Source organism: Gopherus evgoodei, chromosome 20 (genome assembly GCF_007399415.2).
Source record: "Gopherus evgoodei ecotype Sinaloan lineage chromosome 20, rGopEvg1_v1.p, whole genome shotgun sequence".
NCBI classification, from domain to species: domain Eukaryota; kingdom Metazoa; phylum Chordata; order Testudines; family Testudinidae; genus Gopherus; species Gopherus evgoodei.
The window spans coordinates 14,793,080-14,816,300 of NC_044341.1; the positions used below are offsets into that span (position 1 = coordinate 14,793,080).

The window sequence follows — 23,221 nt, forward strand, 5'->3', positions numbered from 1 at the left end:
CACACCGATTTACAATAAATGGAATATTAAGTCAAATTTTGGCCATGCTACTAATTGTCTGTGTTCCTTTAAATGGTGAATTTAAACAATCTTTTTTTCTATTTTGACAGAAAACCAAAATGCTATGTAAGCAATGCTGAGGTTTTCATGAGGTTACAGAAGCTTTGTTTCTACTGCTTTTAAGAGATTTCTGGGAACCACTGACTTCAAAAAACATGCTTACCTCTAAATGCTGTTTCTGTATCTCCCTTATTAGAGGAAGCAGGGTTTTTAGATCATCCCTGTACTTGAAGAGTTACCTACATGTCACAATCAAATAGCTAAACAAGTACTTGCTTGCATGCACTTAAGCCCCAGCGTATAAGATAATACTGTGATTTAAACCATACTTTTGGTTAACGGTTCTATTCCGTCTTCTCTTTCTTCATTTATATGCACCGTAGAAGTATCCCATTATCCTTTAGGACATTAAATACATGTGAAAGCAAAATTCTGTTCCTCAGCACAGGGTGAAACAACTGTTTTTTATAAACTGCTTTCTTCCTCATTCAATTAACCATGCCCAGCCCCCTTTCCCTCACTTCTCCTTGTGTTATGGACAAGTAGCAGAACTGTGTGCATTTCAGTATTAGAGTGTGAAGCTTTCACCATTCCTACATCCTTTAAAGGACAACACAGTTTTGTAATACCATTACATAAAAAAAATAATGTAACAACAGCATCAGGTTTGATAAGAAGCAACAGACGCCACTAAACTGGGTCACACGTACAAAAATCCCTAAAGAGGACTGATGAATTTTGCAATAGATTCATTTTAACTACCATCACAGAGTACAGTGGGATTTCCAGTTCAACACCATCAACAGTGAGAAAACATTTCATTTATAACTAGTGAGGCATTACAATTCTGAAAAGAAAGAAGTGTCATTTATACCATCCAAACCACACAATAACCAGCTTAAGCTTTAAGAAGGTTCATTAAAAGCAGCAATCCTAGCATGATTTGTTCATGTATTCAGTCTGAAATATTGAACTTTTTTTTTTTTATTATTACCTGATGTTCTGCATGAATGTTATCCCCAGTAGGCCAGCGATGTTTGCTGTTATTATAGCCGCCTCCACCACTTCCTCCTCCCCCAAGCTGCTCACCATGCTGCCTCTGAAAGAAGTAATCCACCATAGCGTCGTCCTGAGAGCGGCCTGCAACTCCTATGGATCCAGGGACAGGACTGGTGTGTGTCCCTGCTGCAAGCGCTGGATTTGCAGCTGGCTGTTGCTGAGCCTGGGACCCTGTTCCAGATGTCAAAACAACAGGCATGTTGGGATTAGCTGTATCTTGTGGGTGCTGCTTCAGGTGGGGGCTGAACGAGTCCTGCCAGAGCACTGCTTTTCTCTTCAAAACACACGCAACGCTCATTCCACCAACACCTAAGGAGACACAGGTTTTTCAATGTTTAATAATTTTAATAACTGATTAAGCACACATTCCCTACATCAAGAACAAAATCTTTACCTCTTTTGACATGTTTATGCTTTCCTGTTAGTCAGACCTAACCCATATCTCAGAAAGCTAAATTTAAACTTCATTTCAGTAAAATATATTAAAAATACACACTAGCCAAAACAACAGTTAATTCTACAGGATGCTGCCAATACAGCTAAGATATTTACAGTTGCCTATTCTTGGAATCAGACCACCAAGTTGCACAAGCGAAATTTATTGTGAGGTCAGCATACTAAAATTTTGTCTCATTCTACTCTAAAATTGAGCACTGAAAACTTCTGGGGGAGAAAAACCTTGGGAATGTAATGGAATTCAAATTATAACATCAATGTTTACAAACTTCTGTATTAATCGCAGTTCTGCTACAGAATTTGTCATTTCCATATAAGTACTACCTAGATTATTACTTCCAATAGTTATATAAACAAAAAAAAACTTAAGTCAGCCAGTTTTTCAAATTCAAACCTAAAATATTATTTGTACACATGCTATTAGTCATGCCCCAAACATAACTTGCACTGTGTCGCAAACACTAAGGCTGGCTTGGGCCATGAGACAGTAAAATATATGCACATATTTATGGGAGATTCCCTGAAGAAAAAGCAGCTAACCTCTCAGTGACTGGGACACCAACAGAATGTTCCAGAGCTAGCTCAGCCGACAGCCTCAATTCAGCTACTGATGGGAGAGAAAAAAAAACTAAACTCTGACTGTAGAAACTATCTAGCATAACAAACAAAGCAAAAACAGAATCCATCCCATACAGTGACCTGAATACTATGACAATAAGTGGGTAAATCATATTGCTAATCAGTTAATAAATCACTATCCCCAAAATGTTCTGATAGAGTATGAAATACTGATTTCATGCTGCTGTGGTAAGCCTTTTTTGTTTTATGAAAGCAAAAAGATCAATAATTCAACATGGACAGTGATACCACAGAAGATTCTATACACCTTGATGGTAAACTGTTTTTTTTCCCCTTTACGTAATTCCCACCCCATTAAAAATATACACAATCAGGTACACCTACCCCGATATACCACCACCCGATAGAACACGAATTCCGATTTAACGCGGTAAAGCAGTGCTCCCGGGGGGGCCGGGCTGCGCACTCTGGCGGATCAAATCAAGTTCAATATAACACAGTTTCACCCATAATGTGTAAGATTTTTTAGCTCCCGAGGATAGTGTTATATCAAGGTAGAGATGTATTTAAGTCAGAAGAAATTCAAGCACTATTAAAAATGATAAACAGACCTCTGACTTCTAAACTTCATGTCAATTATTGTCCTCAGTCACCCAACTGCAAACCCACAAATATCATGAATAGTTAACAAAGATGGATTGACAGCAGAATTTGCCCCTCATTTATCATCATCACACCTGCAAACCATCATGCAGGAAGTCAACTTCTACATTCATGATAAGGCTCTCCCTAGCATATCTTGACTAAAAACTCTGGCCCAAACCTGCAAACAGCTCTGTAGGCTCTGAAGGGAACCTTTATCTCCTCTTTTCATCACACTACTTTTTAATAACCGTCAAGTTCTGCAAGTGACTTCCCAGAACAACTTCATAACTGCAGTGATGGCAACAAACAGAAATCTTAATTTTGCACAAAAATCACCTCCATTTCCCCACCAATTTGAAGTGTTTTTTTCTCTTATTCATCTATTAGAGGAATCTGAATACAGAAACTTCAGTAATAGGAATTTTTCTTCCCTCTCCTTAAGTTTACAATGTAGTTTCTTTTATTTTTCTAGAGCAATGAAAATGGGTAACTTACTTCTACACACCACTTTAAATCTTATCACAAAACCTGACAGTCTCATTCCACTTCTCAAATATACAGCACTATAGTGAGGTCTCATTACTAAAGCTTTATTATTTTTACAAGATACTCTTTTACCAGCATACACTGTTTAGCTGTCCTGTAGTAAGTTACACACACACACACACACACCAAACAAAAACCTAAATGAATCAAACTTTCCTACAGAAGAGGTAAGAAGAAAGATTATTTCTATCATTAATTTCTTATAAGGAACTCATATATGATGATGGCAAAGTACTTAGGTACTCTGCCTAATGTTATGGATAACTAAAACTGAACTAGCTCCTGTCAAAATAAATGGAAAAATACATTGTGAGGCAGTCTTAAAAAACACATACACACCCATAGTCCCAATCCTTCAAAAATTCACATGTGAATAACTTTATGCACTGTGGCTATCCCCACTGAAATCAATGGGACTGCACAAAGTTAAGTATGTGCATAAATCTTTGCAGCACTGATGTCCAAATTAAATTCCTTATTCACAAAATTTTGTTGTCTGCAGTCCCATTCCTTCCCCACCCAGTTATTAGTGCAAATTAGCAGGTATTTAATCACTCAGAGGCAGTGATCCCCTTTTAATTTTGCTTTTAAAAACATCCATATCACAAAACTTTCCAAATGCTCTAACGAACTAATATGCCATCATTTTCTATTATGGCCATGACAGATAACAGCACATAGTTGAGAAGTAACAATAAAAGGTTTGGCAGTTGTGGCCCAATTGAGAGACTTCCCTAATGACCTAAGTGATACACCACACAATATGGAGAAATGCAGCTTCTTGCTTTTTAAAGATTTTAATAAGGAAGGCACCTGCCCTTTTCTATGTCTGAGAGCTGCTCCTCTTTTTGCCTCAGCCTGCTGCATATTTTTACATAAAATACCTTTTAGAGGTTCCATCATCACTCCTGAAGTTAAGGGGTGATCAAGCTCTCTCTCTCCCGCATCTGAGGGGCTGTCACTTGCTCTCTCAAATCTCATCGGAGAGGAGAAAGTGTTATAAATTATTATTCTCTTGACACTAGAAAATCCCAGTCAAGATCTAATAACAGCATCATTACATTCTGTACAACTGTCTGTACTCTCAGAAACCTCCTCTTTCATTTAACGTGGACAAGGCAATCCGAAGTCACAAGAGAAAACTTGGCACAGGAGACATTTTGAAAGAGAGCAAAGTGGGGTAAAAAAGCATGATGGAAAGTTCAAGTTTAGTTCTGAGATATGTTTCTAATAGAAATGTTGTGATAAATGTAGCAGACAGCTGAATACTGTCATTCAAAGCACACAGAGCATCAGAAATATGTTAAGTCACCTACACAATACATACTGGTTAGCTAACAGCAGCTGCAACTCCTATCACTGCAAGTGTCTTACAGCTACTGGATCTCTTATACTTTTCAAAGCCTTCCTGTATTTTTTATGTAAAGAGTTTCCCATGAGTGTTATTCATTTACAAAATAAACAGCCTCCTACCGGACATTACAAAAAGAGGTTGCCAGAATGAAATTACTATTGACATGAGGTTTCTTTCCCCTTACACACACATAAATGGTGGTAAGCAAGATGTTTTATGTTATCATTTCCACAAAATAGCATGTAATTTCCTGTCTGTAAGCAAGGTAACTTTGGGGACATAGCTAAACAAATTCTAACTACAAGAAGTGGTGGCCTTAGAAAAAATAGCTGTATTCTGCATGTAGCATAACTACTACTAATACATTCAGAACTCAGTAACTGTTCTCCAAGTGCTCTGATTAAAAAAAAAAAGTTTGCAGCAGTATTTTAAAAGTTGGAATGGACACAAAATGTATTTTGCAAAATTAAACTAGGAATCTGTAACGGCCTCTATTTTTCCATAAAGTTAGACAACGACTCAAAGCTGCCTACCCATTGTTTAAGAGGCATCTGGCCTACAAAAATGCAAAAGTTTACATTTTCATTAAAACCTACGGAGATAAAGCAGGAAGTGGGTAAATTGATAACCAACTAAACTTCTTAAACCAGCATTAAAACACGTCATAAGACAAATGCTAAACTACCCACCCTCTCAATAAAAGGAAATTCCTTACTCATGATCTGCTTAATAAAATTTCTACTTGGAACAAAGTTATTAAGCACTGCACAGAAAAAAATAAAAACAGGAGTCTCTCTCAGTTTGGGGTAAAGAACAAGCTCTAATGTTGTTCTCTTCCAAACAAAACTGCTTAATTAAAAATTATCCAAGACAAATACTACCGGAGGAGGAAGGGACTGAAGAGAACAGCACTATGTACTTAAAGCACATCAGAAAGTATTGTGTGTGTTTTATTCCCTTCCACTGGGAAGGATAAAGACCCTTCTCTTTCTCTTACAATCTCACACACACCAAAAAAAAACAACAGGGCTTACCAAAAAAATCCCAACCATTACAGAGACAAAACAGCAACCGTAGGAATACTGAGACACTTATGGCAATAAAAATGGATCACTTTTTTCTTTTTGGGAATTAAATGCATGCACCTCCAGAAATCCCAGGCAGATCTTACACACGTTACACACACACAATAACACATACACACACACAGTTTCCCAGCAATTCCTGCTGATAGGAGTCTGAACTGTGTACAAGCTACGAATGGTTTGGAGCTATTCATCACACGTACTGAATCCACCCCCAAACCTACCCCTCCCCCCCCCCCCCCCCCGAGACGCCGTACAGCCAGGTTAAAACGCACACGATGAATTACATGCCGAGAAGAACCCCCAGTCGGGTATTATTTTTTTTTAAACCCAAACAGCTTGAAACCACCCCCAGCACCCCCCAAAATAGGGATGGTGTCTTTCTCCCCCAGGAGGATCAGGGCAGGGGGTTGCCCCAACTTCACAGGGAGCCAAGAATAAGAGTTAATGGACTTTGTGGAGGGGTTTGGGGCGCATTATGGGCCCCCCTACACCTCCCCTTTCCCCCTCCCTCCTTCCTTTGATAACAATAGGGGCCTTGCTCCGACTCCAAAACATGTACAAGGAACAGAGCGAGAGGAGAGACCCAGGCACAGCGACCGGCCGGGGCTGCCTTTCGGGGCCGCATCAACCCCCACCTCGAGCCTCTAACCCCAATATGACCCGACCGACTGGTCCCCTGGGGTGTGGGGCGCAGTTTAGTCCCGGTCCAGTCCGGATACTCACGGGCGGAGCGGTAGGATGAAGCTGGATCTCGGCCCCCTCCAGGCCTCTCGCTGGCTGCCTCTCCCCCTGCCTTTCACTCCGACAACATGGCGGCCCACTGGGGACTGGGACGGCGCGATGCATCATGGGATGGCTAGGCAGGCCCTGCTTGCTGCTCAGGCTCCTTGTCCGTGCTCCAGGCTGGGGCTGGGTGATGAGGCTCAGCCAGACTGGGCCATGGGCCCCCTGTGCAGCCCGAGGAGCTCTCCTGGGCGTCTGCCAGTGTTAAACACCAGCCCAGATCCAGGGCAGTCTGTCCGCATGCCTGTGAGCAAGACAGAGGGTATCTGTGCACCACTAGCCCCGAGGAACCCAGTCCTAAACACACACCCGGATGTGCTCATCCACCCAATCCATACGCCCTGGCGCCATATGCACACACTCCAACAGGCTCCCTTACACCGTATGTACACCCTGGCTGGGTGTCCCAGCCTAGACACAACCCAAATGGGTTTTACACACACACACACACACTCCTTGACTCAGTTGATCTACCCAATACACACATACCACAATATTTCGGTGTGGGATTTTTAAAGCCCCGTCTCCAGGAAGGATGTTATTACTTGGCCATATCAGCTTTCAGCGTTTGAAAACTAAGTTTCTATTCCTCATAGTTGTAGAGAAAAGATTGAAAACATGACCTGAGCTTAACCTAAAGATTCCAGAACCAGAAGGTAAATAAAAAGAACCCTTTTTTTAATCTCATTATTTTTGGGGGTCCTAACTCAATTTTTTAACACTTGGGGTGGGCAACGTATAAACCAGACTGATCCTCTCCAATTGAAAGAGATCCATGTTTGCAGTGTCGTATATCACACAAAAAACACATATCAATTCTCTCCAGCTAAGACTGAGCTCTTGTTTTAAGAAAAATCTAAAGTATTATACAACAGCAGTGCGGATATTGCAGTATGCACTACTGCAAACTATAAAGTTCCCTTCTATAGTCCCCTGCATTCATCAATCTCAAAGCATTTTAATTAAATTATAATTAATTAAGCTACATGATACCTCCATGTTGTTGATAAGTAGTAGTATCTCTATTTCATAAGGCACAGAGAAAGAAAGGTCCAGCTCTCAGAACTATTTAGGCACCTACCTCAAATTGAAATCAATGAAAGTTAGCACCTAAATACATCTGCAGATTTGGGCCAAAGTGATTAGGGTTGCAAAGACCCTGATCCTAGAAAGACTTTGCAGGTACTTAACGTTACCACCATGAGTACATAGATTGTAAGCTTTTGGGGACTGGGAACCATCTTTTTGTTCAGTGTTTGTACAGCACCAAGCACACTGGAGTCCAGGTCCATGGGTGGGGTGCTACTACTGCACTACAAAATAATGTATTATTGTTATTAAGCCTTTCTATTTATTTCAGTGAGACGACTCATACGAACAATGTTAAGCATGTGTGAATGTCTTTGCAGGGTCAGGGCCTAAGTGTGTGGCAAAGCTTGGAACAGATCCCAGATCTCCTAACTCCCAGTCATGTGCTTTGACCATGCTTCTTCCCAGAATAGGATACATAGGATAGGGAAAAGCAGAGGCTGTTGTACCAAATTCCTAGCCAGCCTCTCACCAATGTGTATCTAAGCCCTGACCTAGAGGCAAAAGTCTACTATTTATCCACAGGACAGTTACAGAGCTAAGCTTCTTGCACACACTGTCTGAAAACTTTCTTCACTTCCTACTGTAAACTCTCTCTGTGCTCTGTTAAACATAGCCAAACCCCGAGTCAGGATCAGAGCTCTATTGTGCTAGGTGAAATATAAGAAGTTATCGTCTCTGTCCCAAAGATCCTACAGACTGATCCCTCAAAACAATCTGTCTTTCATTTCTCTGGTGTGAATGAGAAATATACCAAAGAAGAAAAAGTCTTAATCTAGATCACTGATAACAAAATAGGGAAATATATAAAGGATTATATATAGTATAGCATGCTAATTCTACACACTCAGTAGGTGAGGTATAAGCCCATCATTTCTCAAACAAACAACCCACAGCTGTTTTCAATGTGTTCCTCAGAATCAATACAGCGATAGAGCCAGTGGGGACTACAAAACCCAGCATGCCATGCTCTTCCTGAATCCAGGTTTAGGTTGTTGACATTACTATAGATCACTGTATGCTGGGACTTGTAGTTCTTGTGATTGCATGTGCACGTTAAACGGGGACAGTCAATTTGAAGTTGTCTAATTTTCCAAAGAGAGAGTTAAAGACAAGTTCAGATACTGCTCCTATCCTGACTCTCCTGCAATTTTGGGGGGCTTTACAATCTCATTTTCCTGTTAAAAAATGTTTTCCCGCTCCTGCTAGTGGATGAAAAACTCACACAATCAACAGAAGAAACTGACTATACTTGGGGAAAAGTGAACCTGATCAATTGCACAAAATGCCATCAAATTCACCAGGTAAAACAAACTGGGTGGGGAAACGGTATTTCATAGACTCCTAGAAATATTGGGCTGGAAGGGACCTCAAGAAATCATCCAGTCCAGTCCCCAGGACTTTGGCAGGACCAAGTAAACCTAAACCAGTTCTTAAAAACCTCCAATGATGGAGATTCCACAACCTTCCTTGGTAGCCTATTCCAGAGCTTAACTATCCTTACAGTTAGAAAGTTTTTCCTAATATCTGACCTAAATCTCCCTTGTTGCAGATTAACCACATTACTTCTTATTCCACCTTCAATGGACATGAACAATTGATCACCGTCCTCTTTATAACAGCCTTTTAAACATTTGAAAACAGTTATCAGATCCCTCCTTGGATTCTGTGAGCTGTACTCTCTGCTGGATAACATCAATGCAACAATACTTGATGTCATTGAAAGGGCAACCAAATTCATGGTTGCATGTTACAGACAATCAAACTGTGCCACAGTGTCAGCCAGCAGAAACCATGGGCAGTGAAAACTGGTACCACATCAACACCAAAGCTCACCTCCTTACTACCAACAACAGAAAAATGTATGGGAAACACAAAACAAGCACAACGTCAGGCACATGTGTGTAAAAGTGCTTTGGATCCAGATACACCATTCCTTGATCCACTGCAGTATGGCTGGATATGCAATGACAGTTCCAAGTCTCTGTTCCCCCAAACTGTACCAGACAATGTTGTTCTGCCTCCTCCAAATATTTTGAATTTAATCAAGTGCTCCTGAGAGAATAATGTCCCTTGTAAATGTATGAGATGTGGATGTAACATATTCTTTGCATGTCAGAGAGATGTGGTGAGCTGCAAGGACCTGACAAAATCAGCATCAGCATTTGCAGCTGAAAACAACAATGGCAAGCAGTGATGTGTATTATTCATATTAGGACACTCAGCTGTAGGTTGAATGAGAAAGAACACTAGTAACCATTTATGATGATTCTAAAATGAAGTATTTGATTAAAATTATTACTATCATTATAATTTTGTTAGTATTTTTCCTTATACTGACCCCAAAGCAAGGTTGATCAGAATGGCTGCCCAAAATAAAGCCAGTTCTGACACAACCTGCTTCCCTCAAGCCAAGATAACTGTGACTCCAACCTACACTACAAAAAGTACTTGTTGATGGTTCCTAAATGCTATTTATAGAATCAGAGATTATTAGGGTTGGAAGGGACCTCAGGAGATCATCTAGTCCAACCCCCTGCTCAAAGCAGGACCAATCCCTAAATGGCTCCCTCAAGGATTAAACTCAATGCTGGGTTTAGCAGGTCAATGCTCAAACCACTGAGCTATCCCTCCCCACATAAATAGCAGCAGAATCTTGATGTGAAGTGCACTGTGCCTGATCCCCACTGGATGTGCAGGTCATGGACAACCAGCCAAGGAATACAGAGGATACTGGAGAAATGAGGGACAAGATCAATCCAAATTGCAGAACCTCCCGGTGGCCCTGGAGTGTGGCCACAGTCAGCAGTGTTGTTAGATGAGTAACCAAGCCAAAGGAGAGAGAGGGGACCCATCAGTGCATTCTACCAAATCGGGGAGGCTCTTATGGTGAATGGGAATGTTATCAGTCTCAGCAAAATCTCGGCCCATGAAGTTGTCGGATGCCCAAGTCCACCTCAGTTCAACTTCAGACATGGAAGGATGTCAGAACTGAAGAGGAAGTTGGAAGATGGTGGCTCGCTGGCCAACCATGGCCAGGGTACCAGCTGACAAATAGGCTTTCCCAACCGGGTCAGGACATGAGTCTTACTGGGGCATCTCCCTGTACGATAGGCATAAGTCTCAGGCTCATTGCCAGCTCCTTCCTGCATCAGTAAGGCAGGGTCAAATCTGGTTGGCCTATGGGGGTCAAAAACTGGACTTCCTTTCTAGCTGGTGTTTAGCCAGGCAATTGTCAATGGTGATGCACAGCTTGACCAGGGTGTCTAGGTCAGACACTGGCTCTACCCATGCCAGCTTTTCCTTATTTTCTTCATTTAAGCCAGGCCAGAAATGGTAGTCCTGTGCTGCCTTGTTCCATCTAGTGTCATCCGCTAGGTGCTGGAATTCCGCACCAAACCTAGTGACAGGCCTGGTCCCCTGCCATATGTTCTGAAAAGCATTCTCGGTGGAATGGGTATGATTTGGGTTATCACAAAACAATTGCCATAGCATCAATGAACTCCTTCAGCTGCCCCAGCCAGGGGCTGGAAGTCTCTAGGAGTGAGGACGCCCCAGGCCAGGGCCTCCCCAGTTAGCAGGCTGACAATAAGCCCCACTCGGCCTGGTCAATGGGAAATGACAAGCATTGTAGCATGAACAGGAGCAGCCACTGATTCAGGAAGCCATAACTTTTCCCACAGTCACTGTCAAATTGGGCCAGCAGCAGAATCTTCGGTTCCGAAGGGACTTTGGCCCCAGGTGAGTAAGACCTATACCTGCAGGGCCATAATCTGGGTCTGCAGCCTCTGCCAGAAAGAGAGGGGCTTTAACTGAGGTGACCCTCGTAGCTGCACCTTCCTCTCTGGGGCTGTTCAAATTGTCAAGGGCATGACTGTGATATGGGTGATCATGCCTATTGGTCAGAGCCATGGGAATAGCCTTGCCTGGAGATTAGAGCAGAGCCCAGCTGGAGTCAAGGATCAGGACCATGGGACACCTGCGGTCGTAGTGGAGAACAGTGCAGAGGGTCAGAGATCAGCAGACAAATGCCAGAGACAGGGAGTGAGCCGAAGATGTGGTCAGGAAGCAGAGCCAGGGGCCAGAGCTGGGGTGACAAGGATAGAGAAGGGCTGGGGCTGAAGTAGGCCCAGGACCAGGCAGGGCCAAAGCAGCTGCAGGCAGGGAGCACACTGAGCAGCCAGTGAGCTGTGGCTTTTGTGGTTCTGGTTGTTCTTTCAAAAGTTTGCAACTGAACATTGACTTAATACAGCTTTGAAACTTTACTATGCAGAAGAAAAATGCTGCTTTCCCTTTATTTTTTTTAGCAGTTTATGTTTAGGGCTGCCAGTTTTGGTTGGATGTATTCCTGGAGAATTCATCACATGACATCTTTAATTAAAGATTAATCTTTAATTCCTGGCGACTCCAGGCCAATCATGGAGGGTTGGCAACCGTGTTTACATTTACCAGAGTACTGTACTGTATTTGTTTTTTCTTTTTTTTTGTCTCTCCTGCTGCCTCCTTTTGCACTTCCAGTTCCAAATGAAGTGTATGGCTGAGTAATCAGTTTGTAACTCTGGTGTTTGTAACTCTGTGGTTCTATTGTACCCCCATCCCTCCACCAATCAGACAGGCCCTGCTAGGATCAGCTGTCTCCAACATGTTGCTAGGAGACTGACCCTGCTGCAGTTTGCTCCCTGACACTTCTGATCCAGAAAAGGACATTTCTCTGGCACAGGTGGCCAGAAGACTTATCAAATGCCCTCAACAACTGGATCCAGCTACTTGCATACAGCTGGACTCCAGGATGCTTTGTCAACAGAGGATCGTTATAAGTGACATTGAAACAACATTCTACCCCCTGTTGTTTTAGGCATGACATAAGCCTGCTGCAGCTTTGCTATTACGAACTGCCATAGGTGCTGCAGCCTCCTGAGCCCTGGCTACTCCATCAGGGGAGGAGGGTGTGGGAGATGCCATTAGAGAAAGACAGAACTCCCAGCACTTTGCTAACATGCACAGCGAGATTGGAAAGGCTGAGATCTGGGACACCTGCCACTGTGAGACCGTTCCCCTGTGTAAGACAAAGACTGGCATAAGGGGCAAGGATAAACTGCCAGCTGGAGGCAAACCCGGGCACCGGTGCAAAGCCCAGTGGCTTGCAGCCTAGTGTCTGTGAAGAAAGTGGGGTTGCCAGTGAGAGTAGTGAAGCATAGCCATCAACCCAGACAGTTGTTCCACTCTCCGGTCATTGCACGAGTCCTCGGAGTTAACTGGGAAGATGTGGTGATCCCCAGAAAGAGACCAGATGCTGGGACTGCCTGCATTGCCTTGCAGAGCAGTGCTAGTGAAAGCCCTGGAGAGGCCTGGCCCCAGGAGACAGACATGGGCATTGCACTGGTAACCATGGAACAGAGGGAATGTCTGATCCAGCTGATTCGGAAACACTTTGCTCCCTTCTCCAAGAACCCAGCTGCCTTTGAGTGCATGACCCACATCCAGCACCAGATTGTCACCAACCAGGCCTCAGTTAGAGAGAGGTTTTGGCCAGTCTCACCTGCTTTCTACCAGCCAATGAAAGAGATACTCAACAAAATGAAGTAGGCAGGTGTTTTCAGGCTTCAGCCCCTGGGCAGCCTCCATTGTCCTGGTCAAGAAAAAAGATGGGAAACTCCACTTCTATGTGGACTGTCGGAAAGGTAACCAAGTTACGCACAGGGGTGCATACCCACTCCCAAGCACACAGCACTGACCGCCCTTCAGTCTGCCTCCCTGTTCTCCACCATTGACATGGCTAGCAGGTATTGGCAGATACTGATGGTGCCGGAGAACTAGGGAAAAAATGGCCTTCACCATACCATGAACTCTACAAGTTAATGCACATGCTCCAGGGACATTCCAGTGACTGCCGGGGCAGGGAAGACTTCAAGACAATCTTCCTGTACCTGGTTGACATCATCGTATACTCAAAGACATGAGAAGCACCTGAAACACTAGATGTGGTGTTCACCCAACTAACCTCATATTGACTCACCTTCCAAGGGCCAGTTTCTGAAGGAGAAAGTTGCGTACCTGGGCCAGGTTTTGACCAAAGAGAAAAGGTCCAGAAGTACTTGGGTTCATTGGGTGCTATAGACATTTCATAAAAGACTTTGCCAAGCTGGCTGTGCTCCGAAATGCCCTGCTACTAGGGCTCTCCATGGGCGGGGCTACCTGGAAAGACCCTCTGAACTGGGAGGCAGGCTGCCAGAGGGCTTTCGAATGCTTGAAGTTTGCCCTGGTGAAGGCACCGATACTATCTGGATTATGCCCTCCTGTTCAAACTGTATATGGAAGCAAGCAATCGGGACCTGGGGGCTCTGCTCTCCCAGGACTATGACATCAGGAGATAAGGATCGCCAGCTGGGGATTGAAACAGTCAGAACGGAATGATGAATGCTACAGCTCCTTCAAACTTGAATTCCTGGCCTGGTCTGGGCCATCACCAAGAAGTTTAAGGGCTACCTGGCAGCTGTCTACTTCACCATATACATGGACAACCACCTCTAGAGCAAGTGGGCTCCGCCAAGCTGGCAGCATTAGAACAATGCTGGGCCTCCAGACTGGCCAACTACATCCACTCCATGGAACTCCGGTCTGGCCATATGCATATTTAGCTTGTGATCCACAGTGACCCCCAGATCCCTTTCCGCAGTACTCCTTCCTAGGCAGTCATTTCCCATTTTGTATGTGTGCAACTGATTGTTCCTTCCTAAGTGGAGCACTTTGCATTTGTCCTTCTTGAATTTCATCCTATGTACTCCAGTTTGTCCAGATCTTTTTGAATTATAATTGTATCCTCCAAAGCACTTGCAACCCCTTCCAGCTTGGTATCGTCTGCAAACTTTATAAGTATACTCTGTATGCCATTATCTAAATCACTGATGAAGATATTGAACAGAGCCAGACCCAGAACTGATCCCTGTGGGACCCCACTCATTATGCCCTTCCAGCTTGACTGTGAACCACTGATAATTACTCTCTGGGAACAGATTTCCAATCAGTTATGCACCCATCTTATAGTAGCTCCATCTGGGTTATATTTCCCTAGTTTGTATATAAGAAGGTCATTTGAGAAGTATCAAAAGCTTTACTGAAGTCAAGATATACCACATCTACCGCTTCCCCCATCTACAAGTCTTGTTACAATGGACTCCATCTGCCTGCCAGTGGATACTGACCCTGCTGTGTGACAGGAGTATTACACTTTTGCAACCCTCACCTAGGACAAGTGGCTGGGGCCAGCAAATAAAGACCAGTTTCTTATGAGAGGCAGTGTTGTCTAGTGGCTCGGGTGTGGATGTGGAAAACTCCGATTCTATTCTTTGCTCAGCCACTGACCTGCTGTGTGAACTTTGGAGCAGGGACTCTATCTTATGTGTCTGTACAGTGCCTAGCACAACGGGGCCCTAATCTCAGGTGGGGCTTCCAGCTACTGCTGCCATCCATACTCCTATTACAACGTTGCTTCTCAAGCATATACAGAAACACAGAGTAAAGAATCCAGATAGTTTAGGCAACAGAAATCATGAGTATATAAATCACACAAAGGCACCTAAGGAGCCTGGACTAGAGCCCAAGTACTTTGCTCCAAAGCCACAGGCTTCAACCACTTGAGCAAAAGGAGAATCTTTTTAAGCTACCACTAATAGTAGGCCCATAGCCTACCTGTGGTCAGGCTGCAGTGCACAACATACACACATCCTATACACAAAGTCAGTACAGTAAAAGATACCCAAAAGGGGAGACCATTATTAGATGACTGCAAAATTAGCTGCGTGGGGTAACAACATGTTGTTTCCTACTCTTGTCCATGACAAATATTCTGCTGGGTCAGTTGATTTTTAAATCCAAGTGAAAGGCTGGGAGACACTGTGATTTTAGGCGCATAGAGTTTAAAGACAGAAGGGATCACCAGACCCTCTAATCTGACCTCCGGTATATCACAGGCACTAAATGCCACCCAGTTACCTGCACACAAATGCAACAACCAGAATTAGACCAAACTATTACAGCCCTCCGGAGGCTAAACTGTTGTGTGCCACTGGCAGAGAAGAGGGAGCACTGAGGTTCACCAGGGCTGGGAACTGATTAAGTGAGATATACCCAGATGAATAAGAAATGGCTTTCAAATATGCAGGCCTGACTAACAGCCTTAAGAACCAGAAACATTGCTGCTTTACTAGACACAGCTGTCATGCAACAAAGAGTAATAATCAGTCCTGAAGTCATCCACTTAATTCATTACTCCATGCAGTGTGATGGCTCAATCAGGTAGGTTGTTGGAAAGGCCAGGAAGCTACTGGTTGGTCAGCTGCAGAGACCTGATTTCCACAGGTAGCTGTAGGTGTTCAGTACTAGGAGGAGCTTCTCTGGGTTTACAGCATTTTCATACATGCTGCTTCCAAGAGGGAAATGAGAACCTCACAGTGTCTTGAAACAATCTCCATCAGTCCTGGAAGTACTGCACTCGTACTACAACCTTTGCAAGCCCTTACATGCACAGCCGCTCGTGGGCATCAGTATTTTCAGGATCAGGCCGTAGATTTTAAACACAGTTGGTCAGGAAATTGTATTGTCTCTGGGGGGGGAAATCAAGCAGCAACAAAAAAATTGATTTTCATCAGTTTTTTTCTTCAGAAGTTTTTGGGTTTTCATTGAAAAACGGTCCATCAAAAATTGGATTCAGTAACTGCAGACTGAAAAAGTCCAGATGAAACTTTTCAATTTTTGGTTACTGCAAGGTGAAACATTTTCAGGTGTCATAGTTTTGATGAAAAGACAAGAAAACAAAAAGTCAAAATCCAACATTTCCCATTGAAGTACCCATTTGGACAAAATTTAAGAAAAAAGAAAAAAGAAAGCACCATATTTTGTTGAATGAAAAATTTGAATAAAAAATTTCAAACCGTCTCTCAGAGCAAACTCCTGGGGGCCAGAACCATGTCATGCTGGGTGTGTGTACAGAACCTAGCCCAAATTTCCTCTTTATGTGCAAAATTGGGTCAAAAAAGCAAACAAAATTAAGATGCATATTGAATGGGATAGAAAGTAATAATGAATATATGCTAACGCCATTATTTATACCACTGGGATGTCCTCACCTGGGGTACTGGGCTCAGTTCTGGTTGCTACATCTCAGCAAGGATACTGCAGAAATAGCCATATCCAGAGACAGGCAACAAAAATGCACAGAGAAACCTCTGTATTAGGAGAGATTAAAGGACTTGTGTGTGTTAAGTTGCAGGAGGAGATGGGTAAGAGCTCTATACAATAATAAGCCATCTACTAGGGCTCTAGCCAGCCTCTAGCTATTGGGAGTCAGCAGAGCTGGTGCAAGGATGTTTCGCGCCCTAGGCAAAACTTCCACCTTGCGCCCTCCCCCCTGCGCCCACCCTGAGGCGCCCCCCCCATCCATGGCAGCTCGCCCCCTCCACCCTGAGGCGCCCCCCTTGCAGCAGCTCCCCACCCCCCACCCTTCACCTTGAGGCACCCACCCCACCCCAGCTCACCCCTGCTCCACGCATGAGCACCAGCACCCTGAGCAGGCCGTGACCGCTTCACTTCTCCCACCTCCCAGGCTTGCAGAGCATAAACTGATTAGCGCTGCAAGCCTGGGAGGCGGAAGAAGTGAAGCAGCTCACCCCTGCCCCGCCTCCTCCCCGAGCACGCCGTGGCTGCTTCACTTCTCCCGCCTCCCAGGCTTGCAGACAATCAGCTTAGGCGCCGCAAGCCTGGGAGGCAGAAGAAGTGAAGCAGCCACGGGGAGGAGGTGGGGCAAGGGTGAGCTGAGGCGGGGAGTTCCCTTGCGTGCCACGCCCCCCCTTACTTGCTGCAGGCGGCCCTCCCCGCGATTCCCTGCCTCAGCTCCCTCTGTCTAAATGCCGGCAGCGACCGGGGCGGCCGAAGATCCAGCTACCACGGTCGCTGCCGAAGAAAATGACGCCCCCCAAATCCTAGCGCCCAAGGTGACCATCTAGGTCACCTAAATGGTTGCACCGGCACTGGGAGTCAGAGAAAACTTTCCCTGGGTCAGGTTATCACCTAACTGCTGCTGTGGGGTTCGTAGCACCTTCCTCTGAAGCACCCTGTGCGGGTCACTGCTGGACATAGGAAGCTAGGCTAGATGGACTCTGGCTCTGATTCAGTCTGGCAGTTCCTGTGGTCCGTTTTACCCTTTCTCGCAATAGAATAATAGAAGAACAAGGTGTCAGTCAGTGAAACTGACAGACAGTAGATGTAAACCAGATAAAAGGCAATACTTTTCATACAGCATATATGCAACCAGCGGAACTCACTGCCACAAAGAATTATTGAGGCTAAGGCCCCAGATCTGAAAGGGATTTAGGCACTTAGGTCCCACTTTGAAATCAATTTAAATGCCTAAATGTCTCTGAGGATCGGGGCCAAAGAGCTGAGTAGGATTCAAAGAAGGATTGGACATCCCCAGAGACAGGAGATGGGATGAAAAATGTTTGGAAGGCTTCTAAACCCTCCAGCTGCAAGACACAAGCCAAGTACTAAGTGAGGGGATCAGGAAGACTCTTCCTCTTTCGGTAGATTATTCCACAGTTGCCCACTGTAAAGGTTCTGGCACTTGCTTTTGAGGCATTTCGTGCTGGCCACAGACAAGAAACTGGACTAGACAGACCTCAGCTCTGACCCAGTTTGATCATTCCTGCATTTGTCACTGGCTTTTTCTCCTGACTCCCTTTTGAATGGGCCAGCCCTTTTTCCCCACTCTTTCCTATTAGCAAATCAACATAAGGCACAGATGCAATGGATTCCACCGAGCGTCTTCCTTTCCCGCCTGTGCTCAGCCCACATAGTGCAGAAAGTTTCCTCTAAGGGTATGTCTACATCTACAATTTTGCAGCACTGGTTGTTACAGCTGTATTAGTACAGCTGTATAGGGCCAGCGCTGCAGAGTGGCCACGCTTACAGCAACCAGCGCTGCAAGTGGTGTTAGATGTGGCCACGCTGCAGCGCTGTTGCACACCGCGGGGAAGGAGACCTGCTTGGAGGGGGGGTCGGGGAACGCCAGAGCACACCGCGGGGCTGGATACCTGCTTGGACGGGGGGTCGGGGAACGCCAGAGCACACTGCGGGGCTGGATACCTGCTTGGAGGGGGGGTCGGGGAATGCCAGAGCACACCGCGGGGAAGGAGACCTGCTTAGAGGGCAGTGGAGTTTGCTTAATTACCAGAGAGGCTTCCTCAGGTATGCTGGGATACCTGCTTATTCCACGGAAGTCAACAAAAACACTGGTGAGTGTCTACACCTGATGCCAGCACTGGATCCTCTACACCCAAGGCACGACCGGGTGTACGGCCAGCGCTGCAAACAGGGCGTTGCAGTGCTGGTAATGCCCTGCAGGTGTGTACACATCCTAAGGCCTTGTCTACACCACAAAGTTGCAGCGCTGGTGAGGGAGTTATAGTGCTGCAACTTAGGAGGTGTACACATCTGCAGGGCATCACCAGCGCTGCAACTCCCTGTTTGCAGCGCTGGCCGTACACCCGTTGAAACTCGGGTGTAGAGGATCCAGCGCTGGTGATCCAGCACTGGTCATCAGGTGTAAACACTCACCAGCGTTTTTCTTGACCTCCGTGGAATAAACAGGTATCCCAGCATACCAGAGGAAGCCTCTCTGGTAATCAAGCAGGTCTCCTTCCCCGCGGTTTGCAGGGGGGTTCGGGGAACGCGAGAGCAAACCGCGGGGAAGCATGTCTCCTTCCCCGCGGTTTGCTCTCGCGTTCCCCTAACCCCCGTGCAAGCAGATCTCCTTCCCCGCGGTTTGCAGGGGGGTTCGGGGAACGCGACAGCACACCGCGGGGAAGGAGATCTGCTTGCATGGGGGTTCAAAAAACACCAGAGCAAACCGCTGGGAAGGAGACCTGCTTGCACAGGGGTTCGGGGAACACCGGAGCAAACCGCTGGGAAGGAGACCTGCTTGCAGGGGGGTTCAGGGAACACCGGAGCAAACCGCTGGGAAGGAGACCTGCTTGCACGGGGGTTCGGGGAACGCGAGAACAAACCGCGGGGAAGGAGACCTGCTTGCAGGGGGGTTCGGGGAACACTGGAGCAAACCGCGGGGAAGGAGACCTGCTTCCCCGCGGTTTGCTCTCGCGTTCCCCTAACCCCCCTTGAAGCCGCCCAACAGCGCTGCAGTGTGGCCACATCTAACACCACTTGCAGTGCTGGTTGCTCTAAGTGTGACCACTCTGCAGCGCTGGCCCTATACAGCTGTACTAATACAGCTGTAACAACCAGCGCTGCAAAATTGTAGATGTAGACATACCCTAAGTTGCAGCGCTGTAACCCCCTCACCAGCGCTGCAACTTTGTAGTGTAGACAAGGCCTAAGAGAGTGAAGGATCAGAGAGTTGAAACCAGATTTGCTCACATGAGCAGTGTAACCACCTGAATGAGTCACTAATCTGGTAATAGCTTTGTCACAGGGTAGCAAGCCCCAGCAAGGAACTGCCCTGCTTGCTGGATATCACTGAGAAAGCAGCAAAGAGTCCTGTGGCACCTTATAGACTAACAGACGTATTGGAGCATGAGCTTTTGTGGGTGAACACCCACTTCGTCGGATGTCCCTCTGATATTTGACACTGAGAAAGCAGTGGCTTGGATATTATTTTTGTAAATTATTGAACACTTGGATATATAAACAACTTGTTTTCTAAGAGCTTAGCCTGCTGGGAAGACAGGCCTGTACGGGGATATCACATACTGAATGCAGTCCCCAACCCAGCTGAAATCACACAAACCCTTCACAGCACATACCTAACAAGACAGCCAGCCAGAGGGGCAGGACAGTTCAGGGAAGTGGCAAAGCCCGATAGTGCCTTTGCACTCTAGATCCCAGTTCAAACCCAGCCCATGTTATTAGTGATTGATGACGTCTTGGAAATAAGATGCTGGTGGATTTCAGTCCTGCTCTAAGCTTGTACTTACCAAAGGATGTGGTAGATTGTCATCACTTTGATGGTTCAAATCAGGATTGGGTGTCTAACTTGGCTACAACATATGGACTTGAAGCAGGAATCCCTGGCTGAAATTCTCTGGCCTGTGCTATATAGAGGGTCAGACTAGATGATCATAATGGTCCTTTTGCCTTTAGGATCTAGGACTCTTCCTATGTCACAAAAACCCACCTCTTAGCAGAAAGGACTGACAGAGCCTGGACAACATTAGAGTTTGTGGCTGGGGACCATGGAGAAGGGAATGTTGTGCTACTTCTCAGTGGATATTCACAAACTATATGAGCCGTATTAAGGGACATTCTGTATCAGCAATTAATGAATATTAAGAACAGAGATTGCCAGACTGGATCAGACCCAACATCCAGCTAGCCCAATATCCTTTCCGTGACAGTGGCCAGATGCTTCAGAGGAAGGTGTAGTAACCCCACATTATCATGTGTGGGATAATTTTCCCCTCATTTTAAGTCTCATCCTGGTTTCTAAAAGAAATTGGCGTAAGCCCTGAAGCATGAGTTTTAATAACCATTTCCAAATGTTTGTTATCATTAATCACAACCACAATGGAAATCCTTGATATTCAGATAAATGTCCAAACCAGTTTTTTTTTAAATCTTTCTGATTTCTCAGCCTGAAGGATGTTTTATGGCAAGGAGTGCCACAGTCTAGCTACACATTATGTGGGAAAGTATTTCCTTTGATCAGTTTTTAATTTGCCACTTTTAAATTCCATTGATTGACCCCGATCTTGTGTTATGAGACAGAGAGAATAGAAGTTCGATGAACTGTCTCTAGAGCAGGGGTTCTCAAACTGGGGGTCAGGACCCCTCAGGGGGTTGCAACGTTATTACATGGGGGGGTCACAAGCTGTCAGCCTCCACCCCAAACCCTGCTTTGCCTCCAGCATTTATAATGGTGTTAAATATATTAAAAAGTGTTTTTAATTTATAAAGGGGCAGGTGTCGCACTCAGAGGCTTGCTGTGTGAAAGGGGTCACCAGTACAAAAGTTGGAGAACCATTGCTGTCTAGATGGTTCATTATCGTAGGTGGGGCAGGTAGCACTGCCTAATATCAAGGTTGCCTGACACTTTCCATTATAATATTCTATTTTCATAGACTCATAGACTTTAAGATCAGAAGGGACAATTATGATCATCTAGTCTGACCTCCTGCACAATGCAGGCCACAGAATCTCACCCACCCGCTCCTGTAACAAACCCCTAACCTATGTCTGAGTTATTGAAGTCCTCAAATTGTGGTTTGAAGACCTCAAGCTACAGAGAATCCTCCAGCAAGTAGTTGCTTATAACTTTCCCAAATTTTAACCGTTTGGGCTGAAACTTTCCATGGTGGATGTCTGCCTCAGGCTGAATTTTTGGTGTGTGTGTGTGTAAAATATCAGATAAACCAGTTCAGCCATTTCCCATAATGAGATTTGGGAAAAATAAGGTCTTGTTAAAAAATTCTGGCAACTTTTTTTTTTTTCCTTTTTAATGCTCTAGACTAGAGCCACCATGCTTTGGAGCAGGATCTTGAAATTTGACGGGGTGGTGGTTGTCATGTCAGGGATGTGCCTTTTGCCATCCTGGTGGAAACCTGCCCACATTTGGTCAAGTTGTTAGCCTTTGAAAAACTGCAGTTCACACATGCTCAGTAGCGACTTACTAGAGCCTCAAAGCTAAATTCCCTGAAGAACTCCCTCTCCACACTGAGGTGCTCAAGCCCAGAGATGCAGGAAGTTGAGAAGGATTTCAGGTTGCAATTGCAGCTCAGGGATCCTGTGGGGTGGGGCCAGGCACTGTCTGCAGAGGAGAGTAAGGAGACTGTCTTTTTTGTGCTCTCATTGCCTTCCCAGGAGGAAGCTGTCTCATTTGAATGAAGAGGAGACAAGATCTGGACCTGCAGGAGGGGCGAGAGCATACACTGGGAAACTTTGTGGAGCTGAGGTTTGGGGGGAGACTGGGACTTACTAGACGAAGAGATTTGGCCTGGGCTGGGAAGCCTGAGGACTGGAGACTGGCACTGGCTAGGTGAGGAGAATATGCCTGGGCTGATGAGGCGCAGAAGCAGCAGGACATGGGCAGATTGGAAGGGATAGGGCAGAAGGGGTCAGGCTTGGGGGTAAGGAAACGGGTGGAGGAGCACATTGCCCTCCAGAGCCGGGAATGGAACCCACAATTCCTGAGTCTCCCCGTTCCTCTGCTGTCAGCGAATATCAGTGAAACTCCCTGGCAATGTGTTTGTCACTCCCATCTTGCGCTCGTCCACATAAAGGATGACAACCTACAACTGCTATTGGTTACATTATTCTCTGAAGTGGCAGGAGTTTCTGTGATGGATCTAAAGTTTCCAGCCCTGCTGATGACCCACGTGGGTGTCAATATGATGCCTGTAAGGTTGGCTGCTTTCTGAGTGCCCCCTTATGACCAACAGTGGCTCTTCAGCAACCTGCCTCAGTTTCCCCTGTTGGTTCCTCAATAAACTCAAGAAGCTTTCAGAAGTCCAATAACAGCCCTTCTTGGGATCTGGTTCTTTGAACATAATGTTCCAAA

The 23,221-nt window shown here is 45.4% G+C and overlaps 1 protein-coding gene across 10 annotated transcripts in view; it reads right to left on the reverse strand.

The window, feature by feature from the left end:
* The window catches only part of PUM1 (pumilio RNA binding family member 1), a 124,186-nt gene extending 117,565 nt beyond the window's left edge, over positions 1-6,621 (reverse strand). For 8 of the 10 annotated variants that reach the window (XM_030539233.1, XM_030539225.1, XM_030539231.1 and 5 more), the window contains exons 1-2: positions 6,511-6,621; positions 1,055-1,428 (exon numbers count right to left, since the gene is read on the reverse strand). In XM_030539233.1, the coding sequence (XP_030395093.1) occupies positions 1,055-1,417 (363 nt within the window). In that variant the 5' untranslated portion in view covers positions 1,418-1,428; positions 6,511-6,621. Of the gene's footprint in view, positions 1-1,054; positions 1,429-2,115; positions 2,183-6,510 lie in introns of those variants that run through there. The other 2 variants (XM_030539224.1, XM_030539232.1) reach the window with 2 other exon arrangements.
* Between the last annotated feature and the right edge of the window lie 16,600 nt (positions 6,622-23,221).